This window comes from Hyperoodon ampullatus (assembly GCF_949752795.1).
Source record: "Hyperoodon ampullatus genome assembly, chromosome: 8".
Lineage (NCBI taxonomy): Eukaryota > Metazoa > Chordata > Mammalia > Artiodactyla > Ziphiidae > Hyperoodon > Hyperoodon ampullatus.
Window position 1 is genome coordinate 38,812,085 of NC_136921.1, and position 18,328 is coordinate 38,830,412.

The 18,328-nt window shown below is 37.8% G+C and overlaps 1 protein-coding gene across 2 annotated transcripts in view; it reads left to right on the plus strand.

Annotated features, from left to right (window-relative positions):
* Window positions 1-217: 217 nt before the first annotated feature.
* RFTN2 (raftlin family member 2) overlaps window positions 218-18,328 on the plus strand; it is a gene marked incomplete at both ends in the record, with an annotated part of 66,307 nt that continues 48,196 nt past the window's right edge. Inside the window, 4 exons of one of the 2 annotated variants that reach the window (XM_079709977.1) lie at window positions 218-239; window positions 671-817; window positions 15,252-15,435; window positions 16,995-17,109. In XM_079709977.1, the coding sequence (XP_079566103.1) occupies window positions 679-817; window positions 15,252-15,435; window positions 16,995-17,109 (438 nt within the window). Of the gene's footprint in view, window positions 240-670; window positions 818-15,251; window positions 15,436-16,994; window positions 17,110-18,328 lie in introns of those variants that run through there. The other variant, XM_079709976.1, reaches the window with a different exon arrangement.

An 18,328-nucleotide genomic window follows, 5' to 3' on the forward strand; every position in this document is an offset into this window, starting at 1 on the left:
GAAACAGCTTCCTGACTTCCTTTCTGGAAATGATTTTTGTTTCCAACCATATTGAGAATCCTTTTTTTTTTTTTTTTCCATTTTCTCTCTCTCTCTCTCTGTCTCTCTCTGTCTCTCTCTCTCCTTTTGCTTTCTTGGTAATAGCAGGGAGGAAGGGGGGGCAGTGGGCACAGGAAAAAGGGAAAAGAGAAAACAGAAAAAGAATTGCACACCACTATGTCTGAATATAGCCTCTACTTGTAGATAATTCCATCTGATTTGCACTTTTGCCTTTTTATTTCCGTTTTTGGACACCTCCTTTATCATCCAGCTAACTGGGATAGACAAAGCACTGTTGGTGCCCTGAGCGACAGAACTCTGGTAGGGGGCTGGCTGTAAATTGACGTGGCATGGAAATTCTCCGCTAAGTTGTAGCAGCTTGAATGTTTCTCCTAAGATCAAGCCCAGCCTCCCGGAGCTGTAGCTTAATCATCATGGGTTCAACGACTTTACAGAAAAATGGATAGAAAAAGTCTTCAGCTCCTTTCTTTGGACTCAAATGTTTTCTTTTTGAGTATCTATGGTTTAGCTGAAAAAATCAAAGCAGTTAAGTCTGTAACTTTCTTTTTGCAGCTTAAACAACAGAATTTGCTGGTCTCCCTCCCCTATCCTGCAATTTAATTCCTTACAGATTTTGCCATGGGGTGCGGACTTAGAAAGCTAGAAGACCCTGATGATAGCAGCCCTGGAAAAATATTTTCTACCCTGAAGAGACCGCAAGTGGAAACAAAGACAGAATTTGCTTACGAATATGTATTGCTGGATTTTACTTTACAAGGTACTTTTTGCTTCTATTTTATTTGTTAAATGAAAGATTTCAGAGATAAGGGACTACTAGTTTTTTTAAGTGTTGGTTTGTGGATTTTTAAACTGTTCTTTATCATCAGATTGTACAATCAATCTAACAATAATGCTTTGTTTCTTAATTACATTCTGAAAGATTTTTGTTCTGTTTGGTTTTTGTAAATTTGGCTCATATGTACTTTATAAAATTAGAAAAACTGCTTGGAAATAGTCCTTTCATTTTTAAATCAAATGCTTATTTGTAGAAGGACACATGAAAAATGTTCGCCTTCCAGCCAAATAGCTCTAGCCTTAATGACAGTTTGTGTTTTGAAAAAGATCTGAAAGGCACAAGAAGGTAGCATGTAGGAAATATTACTTGCATCATGTGGAAGAGTATTTGCTAAGACAATTCTGAGGTTTCCAACTGTGTTAATGTTGTGATTGTGCTAGTCATTTGATATTTTTGACCAAACTAAACTTGAAGTTTGAAAATACAGAAAAAAAGATAGTCTTCTGTAAGATACTTCCTTTGCTTGCCCTGTCCCTAACAGAGAAACTCCCTGTTCCAGAAAGTTGGAAACACAAATAAACAAGCCCAGATGGCAGCCCTGTGCAAGGAACAGAGGCAGCTCAACTTCACAAATACTTTACCTCACTTCTTTTGGAAACTTTACTGTACAATCGCATTGATAAAACTGAGTTTTTAAAAAGCAGAACTATACCTTTAATTACAGGGTATTAAAAATGAAATTGGGTGTCCTGCTTGCTGTTAGAATTTCCAGATATCAGTATTTTAAGTTCTTATTACAAAGTTATGCTTTTAATTCTAATAAGCCGCACATTTTATCAGTTAATAGAAAATTTATACTAAGTAGATTATCATGTTGGATATTAATTTCTTTTCAACTTAAACACAAATTCTCCATTTTTTGGTTTGCTCTCTGAACAGTGCATCTTTGTGCAAGAAGCTAGAGCAGCCCATTTTTCTTTGTCAAAAACTGAGCTAGCCAGCAAGCAAACTCCCTTCCAGAGACATACACAGTCTGTACATATACTTTTAACATATTTACATTTCCATTTTTACCTAAGGCTAAGGCTACCAAAGGGGAAAATGTCAATGTTCTTAATTTTCTTTTTAATTATTAAAGTTAAAAGTAGATTAAGATAATGGTGACAATCAGAGAAGTAACCACTCAAATGAATTTTTTCTATACTTTTTCAAAAATCATCATTTGAGAAAATATTTGTGATGTGGTCCTATGTTTTCTCCATGGATTGTCTTTGTCAATTATCTTTTAGGACAAGTTTTTGTAAATCCACAGGGTGCAAACACATATTTTCCTTAACCTCAAAACCTTGTCTATTCATAAAGTTTAGGCCAGAGCCATTTTGATTTGTGCTTTAAGATTTGCTGCACAGCCCCCATAGGTTTTAAAGTAACTTGAATTTTTTTTTTGATTTATTTCCTCCCAACAATGTTAGCAATCTCAAACAAATTTGTATAAATGCAGCCATCCTTGAATCAGAAAAATCTACAACTTTCTTCAGAAGTCATTTTGATTTTATTATTATCAGAAGCCCTTCTCTCTGTGAAAGGAGTAAAATTTCTACCTTCCGCTCTAGGTGTTTGGAGGAGGTAATAGAGTATTACACTATAAAGTGTAAGTATGGGCATAGTTTGCAAATGTTAACTCAGTAAGCAGGCACGTATTTTAAAGTTGCACCTGGTTCCTATTTGGTCCAGGGGCCCAGTCTCCTGGTGTCCCTTTTCTCTACAATTCTTCCGCATGTTTTTTGTTCTGTTTTGTTTTTGTCTTTGCCTTCGCCTCTGCCTCAGAAGCCAAGACTCTGTATCAGCCCAGCTCCACAAACCACCTTCCACTCTTCTGTTGTCTCTGACGCCCACCTATTCCTCCAGTGTGTAGAGAAGTGAGTCACATGGAGGTTAAAATATGCCAGCCTTCTTCGTTTAGTTCTGGCCATTCTGACCTGGGGTTGCTGTGAGGACTACTAAATAGTGGCATCTCCTGCCTCTCAGAGGCCACGTGCAGTGAGCAACCTTTCAGGAAACAAATTGGTCTAGTGACAGCTGTGTGTGCTCACGAAGAGCCTGTCTCTTACCTTGTTTTCCTCTGTTTTTCCAAACAGAGGACATGGGACAGAGAGTCAAGTCCCAGTGGGGCAAGAGGAGACCCTTTGAAATTTCCAGTGCCCTGTGTTATGGTGGCTATAGTTATCTTGAACAATTTATTGATTTTCCATTTAGTTCCATTCTCTGTGTGCGTGTGTGCGTGTGTGTGTGTGTGTGTGCCTTTCCCACACTTTTTTTTGGGGGGGGGGTACTTTGAGCCATTACTTATATATCTCTATGGGAGAAATAATAGCCTAATCATTAAGCACATAAGGCTCTGGAGTCAAGTTCCTGGGTTCTGAATCTAGGCTCTTTCACTCACTAACTTGGCAAGTTTATAAACTTTGCTGTATCTCAGTTTCCTCATTTATAAAATGGGGGTTCTGATGGTGCTTGCATAATAGAGTTATTTTAAAGATTAAAGGAGATTATACAAAATAATCTCCTTGAAAAGGTACCTGACACTTAGTAAGCACTTAATAAAAGTTAGCTATTATCCCTCCTGGCTTTATGCCAGATCTACTAACCACACTAGTGAGATTTCAGCACAATTTTTGTGATAAATTTTCTGGATTATTGTATAGTAATCTATGCACGTGTATGTATGAGAATGTGTCAGTATATATATATGAGTACATTATAGAGTTTCTTGGTGAAAAGTTAAATTAACTCTGCAAATGATCCAGAAGGGTTGGTTTACCTTCTTGTGCAATCCCAGAAAACAATCTGAATAACCATGGCCTTAAGGATTTTTAGAGCATGTTTAGCTTTATGATTAAAAAGAAATTTCTACAGTATTAAAAACCCAACAGAAGGACAGATGGTAACTTCCTTATTTGACTTTCTAATAGAATCATGTAAAACACATTGAGTAAAATTTTCCTGGCCCCTAGCTTGCTTTATTATTATGAGAAAAAGAAACTCTCATTGTCTTTTACCATCACGGTTACAGTAGTAAATACATTGATGTATGGATTCTGTAGAAGATGCTGATAAGTAGTGAAAACACAAAAAGGAATAAGACATAGTTTCTGCCCTCCAATATTTTATATTCTAATTGGTCAAAATGGACAAGCTCATGAACTCCTCAAGGTCAGGAACTATGCCACATCCGCCTTTGCACTGCTGTGTTTTGCACAGTGTTTGGCACATGACCGGTGGCCAATAAGTTGTGTTGAAGTAATGAATGAAAAATTGCAATACGAGATACAAGAAGTATCAGGAAAAGGAAAAATCAATTTTGAATAGGATAAGTTGGAATTCAAATTAGGACTTTAACTGAACCTGAAGAAAAAAATAGGGTTTATATAATCAGAAAAAGATTAAGAGTTTGAGGTACTTTCAAGGGCTATTGAAAGGAGAAGTGAGGGGGCGTCCCTGGTGGTGCAGTGGTTAAGGATCCGCCTGCGAATGCAGGGGACACAGGTTCAATCCCTGGTCCGGGAAGATCCCACATGCTGTGGAGCAGCTAAGCCTGTGTGCCACAACTACTGAGCCTGCGCTCTAGAGCCCGCGAGCTACAACTACTGAGCCCATGTGCCACAACTACTGAAGCCCGCCTAGAGCCCATGCTCCACAACAAGAGAAGCCACTGCAATGAGAAGCCCATGCACCGCAGTGAAGAGTAGCCCCTCACTCGCCGCAACTAGAGAAACCCCGCGTGCAGCAACAAAGATCCAACTCAGCCAAAAATTAATTAATTAATTAATTAATTTTTTTAAAAAAAGAAAGAAGTGAGCTAAGGTGGTGTTTAAAGGAGAAAAGCAGAAAATGAGGTTGGAAATAAATGGAGTATAGAATGCTCTGACTTGGAGTGGAATCAAGGAATCAAGGAGTGATTCCTTGATTCTATGGGGAATAAATAGCTGTAAAGGCTTTTGAACAAGTAATTGATAGATACAGAGAAGTATTTTTAGAAGATTAATGTGAGATTGCAGTGGGGAGAGATGCAAGTGAGGAGAAAAGTTGGAAGACTGCTTGTAGTGGTCAAAGCTAATGACGATGAGGACCTGAAGTAAGGACAGGATGCAGGGGGCACATGTAAGAGACATTACCAAGGAGGGATTTAGCCTGTGGCTGGCTGGATATGAAGGAACAGAAAGAATGAGGAATTCAAGATGACTTCCCTGTTCTGAGCCTGAGTAACTGTGGAAATAATGATGCCTCTTGCAGTAGGAGGGATGTCCCACAGGAAGTCAGCTGGTGAAACAGCAATTCCATTCCAGGCACGTTGCATGTGAGGTGGCAGTGGAACATCCTGGCAGAGAGAGTTACAGGTGCACGGAAGAGATGATGACTTCCAGTAGGAATTGAAGTAGATAAAGTCTTAAAGAGGAGAATATGGGCAGAGGATAAGTGTCTTGGGCTGAATCATCAGGCTAAATCATATTTAGCCATATTTAGGACAACTCAACAAAAATGAAATAGAATGAGGACAATTGCGACTGTATAGCACCAGAGAACACCAGGAAAAGGAGGGTTTCAAAAAGCAAGAAATGGTCAGTAATCTTAAATACTAGAGAACTTTCAAGAATAATGAAGATGCAGCACTGAAGAGAATGCATTTAAAAATCAACAAGAGATGAATAAAGTATCAGAAACGAGGGAAGGAAGGAAAGAAGGTCAGTCCAGCTAAATTTTCTATGTCTGTCTGAATCTAATAAGTTCTTGAGTATTTCCTCAAACAGTCAAAAGATTTTCAAATGTAAAGTGCTACGTAAAAAGAAATTTGTAATAAAGATGACTAAATTTACTCAAGCATCAACATAATCTCTGTCATGGTGCCTAGCCCAAATTCCTACCAGGTAAAAAAAACTGCATAAGCACTTTCCTTTATTTTTTATTTATTTATTTATTTTATTTATTTCTTTTTGGCTGTGTTGGGTCTTCGTTGCTGCATGAGGGCTTTCTCTAGTTGCGGCAAGCGGAGGCTACTCTTCGGTTGCGGTGCGCGGGCTTCTCATTGCAGTGGCTTCTCTAGAGCATGGGCTCTAGGCGAGCAGGCTTCAGTAGTTGTGGCACATGGGCTCAGTAGTTGTGGCTCTCGGGCTCTAGAGCACAGGCTCAGTAGTTGTGGCAAATAATAAAACTTCACAATTTCAGACTGTTGTGGGGGGGGAAGAAAGATCCCATTCTGACCTGGGGGAGTAGGGAATCTCTGAAAATAGCAAACAATTGACCCAATTAAATAAATATTGATGTTGGGAGAAAACACATTTCTACTGGCAATCTACATTATATTGGGGGATTTTCTTATATCTGGGTGGACATTTATTTATTCTTTTTTTAAAATTTTTATTGGAGTATAGTTGCTTTACAATGTTGTGTTAGTTTCTACTGTACACCAAAGTGAATCAGCTACACGTATACATATATCCCCTCTTTTTTTGGATTTCCTTCCCATTTAGGTCAGCACAGAGCATTGAGTAGAGTTCCCTGTGCTATACAGTAGGTTCTCGTTAGTTATCTATTTTATACATAGTGTCAATAGTGTATATATGTCAATCCCAGTCTCCCAATTCATCTATTTATTCTTTGAACTAACACTTACTGAGCACTTACTGAGCTCCGAGTGAGGAATAAAGCCTAGTCCTTGACTTCTGTGAACCTGCATCCTAGTGAGCTTCCTGCTGAGGAGCCCTGATGAATAATCATCTATTTACAGTGCATACACTCTATGCTGTGATACAAGCTTTGCTAGAAGTCTGAGAGTTATAGAAGCAGAAAGAAGAGCACTTCCACCTGATTGGTGGGATCCAGAAAGACTCCTTAAAAGAAATGCCACCTCATCTGATCTAAAGAATGAGTGGGAATTAGACAAAGATTTATATCCAGAATATACAAAATACAACTGAAAATCAAAAAAGGAAAAGACAACCCAATAGAAAAATGGACAAGGAACTTGTACAGGTGGCTGATGAAACAAGAAATCTAAATGGTCAGTAGACATATGAAACTGTGCTCAACCTCATTAGTAATCAGGAAAAATTCATGTTAAAACCACAGTGAGAAACCACTACAAATCATCCAAAATGGCTAAAATGTCAAAAGACTGCTAATACCAGGTGTTGGTAAATTGGTACAACCATTTTGAAAAAACAAAAAATGCTTTGTCATTACCTAGTTAGCGAAGATACATATACCCAGTGGAAGCGTGCACACACATGCACCATGCAGCACATACAAGAACGTTGATAGAAGTGCTATTTGTAATAACCCCAAAAGTGTGAACAACTCAGAAATCCACGAACAAGAGACTGGAAAAATAAATTGTGGTAAACTCATACAATGCAACGCTATACCGCAGAAGTGAGCCAACTTATTCTGAAAAGGGCCAGATAGTAAATATTTTAGGCTTTGTGAGCTGTGTGGTCTCTGTCACAACTACTCAGCTCGGCCAGTGAAGTGCCAACATACCATATGCAACAAAGCAGGCCGTAGGCAGTACTTTGCTGTCCTCTACTATACTGCAATGAAAACGAACAAACTACAACTACACAAGCTGCCCAAGATTAATCTCACGACCTTAATGTTCAGTGAAAGAAAACAGACACAAAATACTGTATGATTCCATTTATAGAAAGCTCACAAAATTGGCAAAACTGAACTGTAGTGTTTGCTTGCATTCTTGCATAGTAAACTAAAAAGAGCAAGGAGTGAGGACCACAAAAAGTCAAGGTAAAAAAAAAAAGTCAAGGTAGCACAGAGCAGGAGAGGGGGATTGTGATTGAAACAGGCAGGAAGGGAGGCTTCTGGCGTGCCCGCCATTTTCTGATTTTTGAATGGATGGTGGTTACCAAATGCTGGCAGTTTTAAGTATGCTTTGTGCACCCCGTTTGTACGTTACATTTCTACCCCAACACAAGGTGTTTTTAAAGGTTAAAAAAAAAGGCTGAGTAAGGAAGTGGGGGTAAGGCAAACAAGGCTGAAAGACAAGCTGTACAGACTCAGAAACGAGAGAAAATCTCATGGTTTGTATGGGAACTACAAGTAAAACTATAACTGATTCACTTTGTTATAAAGCAGAAACTAATACACCATTGTGAAGCAATTATACTCCAATAAAGTTGTAAAAAAAAAAATAAAACGAACAGGCAGAGTGCAGCACATGCAGGAGGCCGCGGTGAAACACAAGGCTGCAGGAGTTTTAATGGTCATAATGCGATCTTTTGCTTATCTGCCTGTGATTATGAGCTCTGTCGTCCCTTGGAGTTTGAGCTCATTTCAAAACCACCGTTGTATTACTTCAGTTAAATATATGAATGAGTGACTACAAAGATGGCTATAGTAGTTTATCTTTCTAAGTAACTTAAAACATTTTGATAAGTAGAGTAAACCGGATACTCCTTTTAATATCTGTACATTAGATTGATTAACAATTTATAGTAGTCAAAAGCTTTAGCTCAGCTCATGTCTGAATTTTCACAAATTCTGAATTAACAGTGATGCAAATCAGTGAAGCTTTACTTTCCTGTCGGTGCTCGGATGTACTGGCTCTGGAGTCATTCTGTCTGGTTCAATTACAGCCTTACCGCTCACTAACAATTTGGGCAAGTTATCAAATCTCTCTCTTCCTGAGTTTCCTCATCTGAGAATAATGATAATATCTGCCTTGTGGAGTTTTTGTAAGGGCTAATTAAGATTAGGCATGTAAAGTACTTTGCATAGTACCTGGCACAAAATATGTACTTGGTATATGTTACTTATTATTTTTTACTGTATTTGCTAGATATAATATGGAGTTTGACAGTCTGTTCCCTTTTGAAAATATGGTTAAATTGCTTGCCAGTGTTTGTACATCGTGCTTTTATCTGAGGAAACAATGTTTCATAAATATTTCAAAAATACATACCAATCTTCAGAAGTAAATTGGTGGAAAGAACATATATATGTCTTGGACTGTTTTCATAGAGTTAAACCATCAGAGCAAACCTTTTGGCATTGAACAAGTTCTTAACTTTTTACTAGAATGTGACTTTTTTCTATTTTTTTTTTACAACTTTATTGGAGTATAATTGCTTCACAATGGTGTGTTAGTTTCTGCTTTATAACAAAGTGAATCAGTTATACATATACATCTGTTCCCATATCCCTTCCCTCTTGCATCTCCCTCCCTCCAACCCTCCCTATCCCACCCCTCCAGGCGGTCACAAAGCACCGATCTGATCTCCCTGTGCTATGCGGCTGCTTCCCACTAGCTATCTACCTTAGGTTTGGTAGTGTATATATGGCCATGCCTCTCTCTCGCTTTGTCACAGCTTACCCTTCCCCCTCCCCATATCCTCAAGTCCATGCTCTAGTAGGTCTGTGTCTTTATTCCCGTCTTGCCCCTAGGTTCTTCATGACATTTTTTTTTCTTGAATTCCATATATATGTGTTAGCATATGGTATTTGTCTTTCTCTTTCTGACTTACTTCACTCTGTATGACAGTCTCTAGGTCTATCCACCTCATTACAAATAGCTCAATTTTGTTTCCTTTTATGGCTGAGTAATATTCCATTGTATATATGTGCCACATCTTCTTTATCCATTCATCTGTTGATGGACACTTAGGTTGCTTCCATATCCTGGCTATTGTAAATAGAGCTGCAATGAACATTTTGGTACATGACTCTTTTTGAATTATGGTTTTCTTATGGTATATGCCCAGTAGTGGGATTGCTGTGTCGTAAGGTAGTTCTCTTTTTAGTTTTTTAAGGAACCTCCATACTGTTCTTCATAGTGGCTGTATCAATTTACATTCCCACCAACAGTGCAAGAGGGTTCCCTTTTCTCCACACCCTCTCCAGCATTTACTGTTTGTAGATTTTTTGATGATGGCCATTCTGACTGGTGTGAGATGATATCTCATTGTAGTTTTGATTTGCATTTCTCTAATGAATAATGATGTTGAGCATTCTTTCATGTGTTTGTTGGCAGTCTGTATGACTTTTTTCTATTTTTAAAATTTGATCTTTGTCTATGAAGCTTTTAAGCAAAGGACCATAAAAAACTCTACTGATATTTTATTTTGGAAACTATGAGGATAAATGATAGACTAGCTTAACCTTCAGCACATTTCAGTTTTAATCAGAAAAGTCCACTCTGCATGTATATAGTTTTCAAAGCAACTACAAAATACTTTCCTTCACCAGTTCTTCACAATAGCCTTGTAAGGTGTAATAAAGCTTTTACAAATCGCGTAGCACTGATTGCACGGCAACCAGCCCCACCCATTAATGCCGTCAACAGCACCATTTGTTCCTTCTCCCAAGGAACTCGCAGCGGTTGGGGAGCTAAGAAGAGCAAGATGGCTTGCAGCTGCTGCTAACTGCCTGTGCTGTTCAGTTCTAGCCAAAACAACCACACCTCCCCCCTAATTTCCTGTGTTTAAAAAGTAATAGAGTCTCTGATATTACTGCCCCAGTGTAAGGACATCAAATCAAAGGCTTGGCTTCAAACACCAAGCCTATCATGGAGACATAATTATTCATTCTGGTGAGCATTGATGAAAATGCCTCACTCTGTGTGCACAGCTTGCCCCTTCCTCACATCTCTAAGCTGAATCAGTCTGCCAGTCTCTTTTCAGCACAGTTTAAAACATTATTAAGAATCGAGGGGATTACCTGAAGGGAAGTTCTCAACAAAATTCCCAGGTTTATTTCACCTTTCCTTGCTCCTAGGTTTACCTTTCTCGAATGACACTGGCATGTTTAAAATAAATCACAGTGTAGGATAAGAAGGACAATTTGTTAACAGAATGAACCCCAGCCCTCCTATCACCATCATCCTCCTGTCCCCACTAATGAGGAAGATTTGGATCACTTTCTGTGTCCTAGGATGCTGAACACTGTCTAAGATGGCCTGGGTGGCCTGGCCTGGACCTGGGCAGGCTCTGGTCTGCAGAATCGCTGGGGCGACCCAGAGGAGAAGCTGCAAACCAGCAAGACATGGGCCATATTCAGCCTTTAGACAGGTCTCACTTGGTGTGTATAGTATTAAGATATTTGAATTAACTGTCACTTTTTAAAGTTGGGAGATATTACATAAGAATCTGGATTTGGGGGTTTTCTTTAAAAAAATAGAAGATCCAGCAACACTGGGCCCACATGACCACATGGCAGCACTGGACCAGGGCTGCTGCACTCTTGGATAAGGTATTAAGTCTTCCCCAGGTCCCTCCTTCAGCACAGCCCCTTTCCTTGTTTTATCAGGCTGATACCTTTGGACATTTGAGCCTGGGACTCAATGGAGCAGATCAGCATGAGTTAGGGACTGTTATTTGGAGTGAGTTGGCGGGGGTAGGGGGGACACCTAATCTATAGGGTGAGTTAGGGACCTGAGATCTAGAGCATGAGTTAGGGGCCTCTGATACAGAATTCTACAGATGGTGAGCCAGGCTGGGCTTTTGGAATAAAGCCAGATCTCTACAATGATCTTCCTGGAGATTTTTTTAAGCCAACCATGACATCTTGGAGGGCAACTTCATTCGAAACTATCTTTCTAAGCCAGGCCACCAACAGACAGGCACATCACTGATATTTGAGTGTTTACTTTGTACCAGGGCCTGGGCTCATGTTTTACAATTACTATGAAAGCAACTCTATGAAGTTAATACCATTGTTTGTCCCTGTCTCAAACAGGCAAATTAACTTGTTCCAGATCTAGTAAATGGCATGAGTTGAGCCCAGGTGATTTGCTTCCAGATCCTAATGCTCTTAGAATAGTGTGCTGCCTCTCGTTCCACAGGGGAGGACTTTACTTAACAAAGCAACCAATAGTTGTATAGCACATGCTACATGCCAGATACTTTCTAGGAACACATATAAACTTATTTAATCCTAACAACCCTATAGAGTAGACTCTATTATTATTCTTACCTTGAAGATGAGGAAACTGAGGCACGTGGGTGCAAAGTACCTTGCCAGGCTAGTAAGTGGCAGAGCTGGGATTTGCATCCAGGCAGTCTGGTCCGAAGGTCTCTTTTTTTTTTTTGGCTTGTGGGATCTTAGTTCCCCGACCAGGATTGAACCCCTGCCCTCAGCAGTGAAAGCAAGGAGTCCTAACCACTGGACCACCAGGGAATTCCCCCTAGAGTCTATTTTCTAAACTACTGCTCCATGAGCACCCTGGAGCTCTGTTCACTGAATATGTTAATGTTACAACCAATTTTTCATTCAGCTGGTCCTTTAACAAGTATTTTTCAAGCACTTATCATAATTGTCATGTCTATGCCGAGTGCTATTTATCAAAAGACACAGACCCCAAATAGAAGAACATGCACATTTGAGACAGTTGAATAATTAATGTAAAGCACTGGGCCCAAAATGACATGATCTTTACAAAAACTTATGTGTAAGATATGCTTATTAGTACTGATGTACAATTTTTTTTCTCCCTTTGTAACTTTCCTGGATTTCTCAGTTTATAATTCCTCTCAAAACTTCTGTGCGTGTGTGCCTTTGTGTGTTTCAGGCATTAACATTTCTTTTGCATTGAACTCAAGACAATAACCTTACTTTATTGAGAGTGCAAGAGGATGTAGATTAGACTAGAAAAGCTGGATTTGTTCCACTGACACAAAATTTCTCTGACATCACCAGAGAACAAGGTGTTCCTTAGAAATACATTCTCTACCTGAACAGGAACCTCTTTAAGCACCAATGTCCTTCTGTTATAGCTATCTTCTTGTGATTCTATTTAACGTGTTACAAAATTCTGCCTTTGAAAACCTTGTTCTGAAACAATAGAACAGAGGGAATGATTTCATTATCATTATCAATCGGGCCAATGAAGTGTAGAAAGTCCTTTAAGAGACCTCAGGCTGTAAAGTTTTTACAGTTCTTTTATCTAGTTTTATAATTCATTTTATTCCCTCTGATGTCATCTGTCCCCCTTGCTGCCATCACTGTGTCCTTGCTACTTCTATCCCAGTAGGAGTTCCAAGCCTCTACCAAAAGACTTAGCACTAGACCTGAGATGCTTTTAAGTTGTACACACAAACACAGAATTAATAACATTGGATCTCATAGTCAGAAAGCTATGCCCTTTTCAGTTCTTTTTAAGCCTTCCAATCAGTTTGGAGTTACTATGTCTCTAACACCTCTCTAATGGCTAATTCTCCCTTTCAACAAAGAGAGAGCAAGGCTGTGGCTCAGTCCTTGGCAGATAACAGTATCCAGCTAGAATTTGATAAGTATTTTCTTTTTGTTGTATTTATTTGTATGTAATTTTCTACTTGTGGTAAGTGATTCTGGTTTTATGCCCTTAAGGAATTCTCAGTCTAACAGCAGAGACAAACACATAAACAAGTGTCTATAATACAGATCGATAAGGGAACTAGTAGAATGCACAGCACAGAGGAAGGAATGATTAACTCAACTTGGGGAGCAGGAAAGGAAACGAAGTTCCAGCAACATGAGACAGTGTGCCAGGCTCAGGAACTCCCGTAGTTCAGTCCTGCCAAAGCAAGATGTACAAGAAAAAGGATGACAAGAGTGAAAGCTGAATAAGTAGACAGAGGCCAGACTATGAAGATTCTTTTGTATCATGCTAATCATTTCCATTTTCTACAATAAGCAATGAGATCCATTAAAAGACGGAAATTTTCTTTAAATTTTTGTAGGATTAGTATATAGTTCTAAAAATAAGTTTAAGCTATGTTTCATTCCTTAGTCTTAACAGTTTATTCTAGTTTATAGTTTTTTAGTTCCTTTGTTTGGAAATCAGCGTTGATAGTTAAAATACTAAAAAAGTAAGACCAAATGAATCACGGAGTGATTGCCACACAACCATGCAGAACTGGGTCATTTTGCAATGAAATCCATCTGTTTCTTCCAAACCCAGGATCAGTCTCTTTGTTCTTATTCCTATTCATAATGATGAAAATATATTGTAGATTAGTTTAAATCCGAAAGAGGATGAAAATTTGAGTAAATGGATTCATGCTGGTTTATATAACTTTTCTTTGAGTGCTTTATTTTCATTTGAGAAGTTGGCATGAACCCACATGAATCCAAGTGGTGGATTTCTGTTCCATCATGTGGATACTAATGTAAGAGGAGGTAGGGATTTCCTCTGACCCTTCTTCCTTGTCTGCTTCTTAACCTACTTCCTGTGTTTGGGCAATTAACAGCAGCTATTTGCTGGACAGCACTGACCACACTGACAGAAGGCCAACAGCCAGCACTGCCCCTACCTGGAGTTCATTTCATATGTTTTGTTATTCAAGAGATAGCCAAACTGCAGCTCCATTTCTAGTTATTAAGTCTTGGTTGTTTTCCAGAAAATGAGAAATATTGTCACAGAAAATGAAGTTGTTTTTAAAATTAATACTGCTAGAACATTCATTTTCCCATATAACACACCCTTTTCCTTTTACTAAAAACTATACAGATTGTACTATTCTATAGTTTCTACAGATTTGCCCTGCTTCAAAGGAATGTTTCAACTGCATATCAATTTTGCGTTTAAATTTCCTCTGTATTTAGAATTTTTACTTATTAAGAAGAACTTCTGGTTGCCTTTACTTTTTCAATTTCTTTACTCAAGTATTTATATAAGTCCCATAAGAAACCATATTTTTAGTTTCCCAGAGAAACTTAAAACACGATGTTTTTGAAATGTAATTAGAAATAAGAAAGCACTTGACAGGGACTTCCTTGGTGGCGCAGTCGTTAAGAATCTGCCTGCCAATGCAGGGAACATGGGTTCAATCCCTGGTCTGGGAAGATCCCACATGCTGCGGAGCAACTAAGCCTGCGAGCCACAACTGCTGAGCCCACGCGCCCTAGAGCCTGCATGCTGCAACTACTGAGCCCACATGCTGCAACTACTGAAGCCCACACACCTAGAGCCCATGCTCCACAGCAAGAGAAGCCACCACAATGAGAAGCCTGTGCACTACAACGAAGAGTAGCCCCTGCTCACCACAACTAGAGAAAGCCCATCGTGCAGCAACGAAGACCCAACAGAGCCAAAAATAAATAAATTTTTTTAAATAATAAAAAAATAAAAATGTGTCTTTAAATAAATAAATAAATAAAATAAAACTGCCTTATTTGAAAAATATATATAGGGCATTGTATTTCTACTTTAAGACATATTGGTAATACTATATATCTGCCAGCTGCTAAGATTACTTTTGCTTTTTCTGAAATTAAATTAGAAAATATATAATACCTGTTAGTATAACTTTATTTGAGATTAATCATATGGATATGTTTCCTATTCATTAGCATTATCATACGTAGATAGAAATAATATGTAATTCAACTTTATGAATGTGCAAATCTCTCTTTGCATTTGATATTTCAGCTTCGCCAAACCCAGAAGTAATCAAGATAAATTCAATTCTGGATATAGTAACAAAAGTGGAAGACTACTATCTTAAAGGATATATTGTTGGGGCTATTCATCCTGTTATACAACCTGTTGGGCAGCAAAAACACCTGCCTGCAAGTTACCTATATAGGGTGGTGCTATCGCGCTTGAAATTAAGGTAAGCCTGACGCTCCAGAAAACTGTCATACTAAGAAGCTGTTGAGAGAGACAGTTTTCTTTGGCTAAAAGGAAAGCAAGTTTGAACAAAGTGATGGAGAATAAAGGATAATTAGGGGTTTTGGCTTAAGGCACATTTTCCAGCAGTTGAACCTCGATTGGGAGAAGGAAACTTAAATCTCCTTCCTTAAAACTTCTCATAGATTTAGCCCCTTGCAGACAAACAGGTCCTAGGTAAGGATGTCAGTGAAAAAAGGGAAAGGAAAATAGACTCAAGAAGCACCTGAAAGCTGATATAGCAACTTCAGCAGATGAGGGGGTATCAATTAGCTATATCCTACACTGGGCTAAAAGAGCTGACTGAACAAGTCCACTTTCACTGAGCGTTTTTTTGAACTGTCCTGTATTGTTTTATTAATAGTGGCAACAGAAACTTCTCTAACTTCCAAAACTTTTACAGCAAGAAGGCCTACATGCCAAGTTCTCACAAACTGGATAGATCTCTTATCAGCTTTTTCCAAAGAATAGGATGGGAAAGCCAGAAAGCCATCCATTTTAGGTTTTTTTTTAATAGCTGTTTCTCCAAACAATACTACAAACGTTTTTGCCAACCAAGCTTGTACGTTTCATAATATTCAAAATACTGTTACTCCTTCCAATGAAGAATGAAAATAACCAGACCAATGTCTTTGATTAACACATTAAATTTTTTTTACACAACCCTTCAACTGTATCATAATCATCTCAAAGACCAGGGTAAAAACTGTGTTTTCTCTTTATATCGATTTTAACTATGAAAGGGCTAAGCTGAGAAGGGAAAATGAAATAAGAGGAAAAGAGAGAAAACAGGAAAGTTGGGGGGAAAAAAAGGAGGCTTTAAAAAATCCCAGATGTGCTTTTTAGGGACACTGTCTGCTACTGAGTAACTAACTGCCCACTTACACATGTCTGAGAGGGCATGTACACAAGCAGCTTTCACCATGATAGGGCACCTCATCAGATATTTACTAGTTCAAGCATTACTAAGTAAATATGCCATTTACCACACCATAGCAACACTTATGCCCTAATTACAAATCTTACAAACCATGGATAAATTATTTTTCTCTTTTCGCATTACTTCAAATAGATTTAGCAGTGCCCTGCCAGGGCTAAGGCTAATCAAGGGGTGAAGATCAGAAAAGAAGAAAAAGGAAAAAGACAGGACAATATTTATCTGCACTTAAATAGGATTGTTACTTGTGCTTTTGTACAATAATGAGGTATAACAGTGATCTAAAATCATTTCTCATAACTTATCAGAACAACAGACGTGGAGCTTTTCTTTCATGTTAAATTAGAAATTAAATTAATAGAGGTTTTAATTAAGAAAATCTAAATTAATAGAAGTTATTGTGTTTCTCCAATATTTTTACATAAGAAGACAGCCATTAGGGTCGAAATAACAAAGAAAAAGGATTGCCTTGAACTTATTTGTGAGTTACTCACTCATTTTCACATGAGCATATTAGCTGAAAATCAGCAATTGGCTTCCAACGATAAACATATTCTCTGTTACAGCACGAAGCATTCGACAGCACCCAGTGGACAAAGACGCCCAAGGCTTGTGATTGAGGAATGTCCTCTAACTTTTGAGACACAAACAAATGATGCAGCAAAAGAACTGATAGAAAAGGTACTAAAAGTATACATTTTTTCATGGGATATTGAGAAATATTTCATATTTCTTCTTCATCAATTTCCTTTCCTACTTTAAAAAGAACAGGAAAATGATAGGTGACTTAGTCTACCAGAATTTAAAACAAATTGAAGCACAGGTACCAAATTGTAGAGTTAAAAACAGAAATACAGGCCAGTGAAACAGAATGGAAATGCCAGAAATATATTTATACATATATAAGAAGTTTCATAACAAACCTGATGAAATAAAATGGGGGAACAACCATTACTGTGTAAGTGCTGCTGGGAAAATGGGCAATTGTTCTATAGAAAATAGACTCCACACATTTCACATGAGATAAAGAGGTAATTTTTTCAAGTGCAAAAAATCTGAAAGAAAATGAAAGAGTGGACATATTTAATTATGAATAGATTGAGTAATTTGAGTTTGAATATATAAATATAAGTTATATACTAGGAAAAAAAGAATCGGGGGGAAATCTGCAGCAAATGTGTCTTATGGAAGCTTCATTTTCTGAATATATATGAAATGAATACAAACGCATGAAAGTATATTCAGTCTTGAATGGACAGACAGAATCCATGGACAGAAAGGAAACACAAATAATAAAGAGACATTTGGCAAAGGGTTCAACCTAACTAATAATTTTTAATGTAAATAAAAACAGAAGTAATAACTTACCAGTATTAACTGAGAAATTAAATTGAAAATATTAAATTCAGTGTTGGAAGATCTTTAAGAAAACATTCATGTACATTCATATACAATGCAATTGGCATTGTAATAAATTAGTACAGTGTTTCTGAATACCAGTTTGGTAATAAAAGTCATAAATCTTGTTTTATATTGTGACCCAGTAATTTCCTCTTTAGGAATCTATTCCAAGAAATTAACTGAAAAGGGAAAAATCATGTTTATACAAAGATATTTTAATCAACAGTGAATAGGGGCCAAATTCTCAACAAGTGGAAAACTGAGAAGGAAGCAATGGTCTATCAATATGATAGACTATTTTATGGGCATTGAACATGACAACTATCTTAACTGTTGAGAGAAAAAAGTCTATTCAATATAACTTAATTGAACCTTAAATGAAAAATTGAACACTATATGTATATTGATTAAAACCAAAAAAAAAAAGAACTGTACATTCATAAGTATTCTAAATTGACAGGATTTGATGGTGAAAGTTTGGGGTTTTTTTTCTTAATTT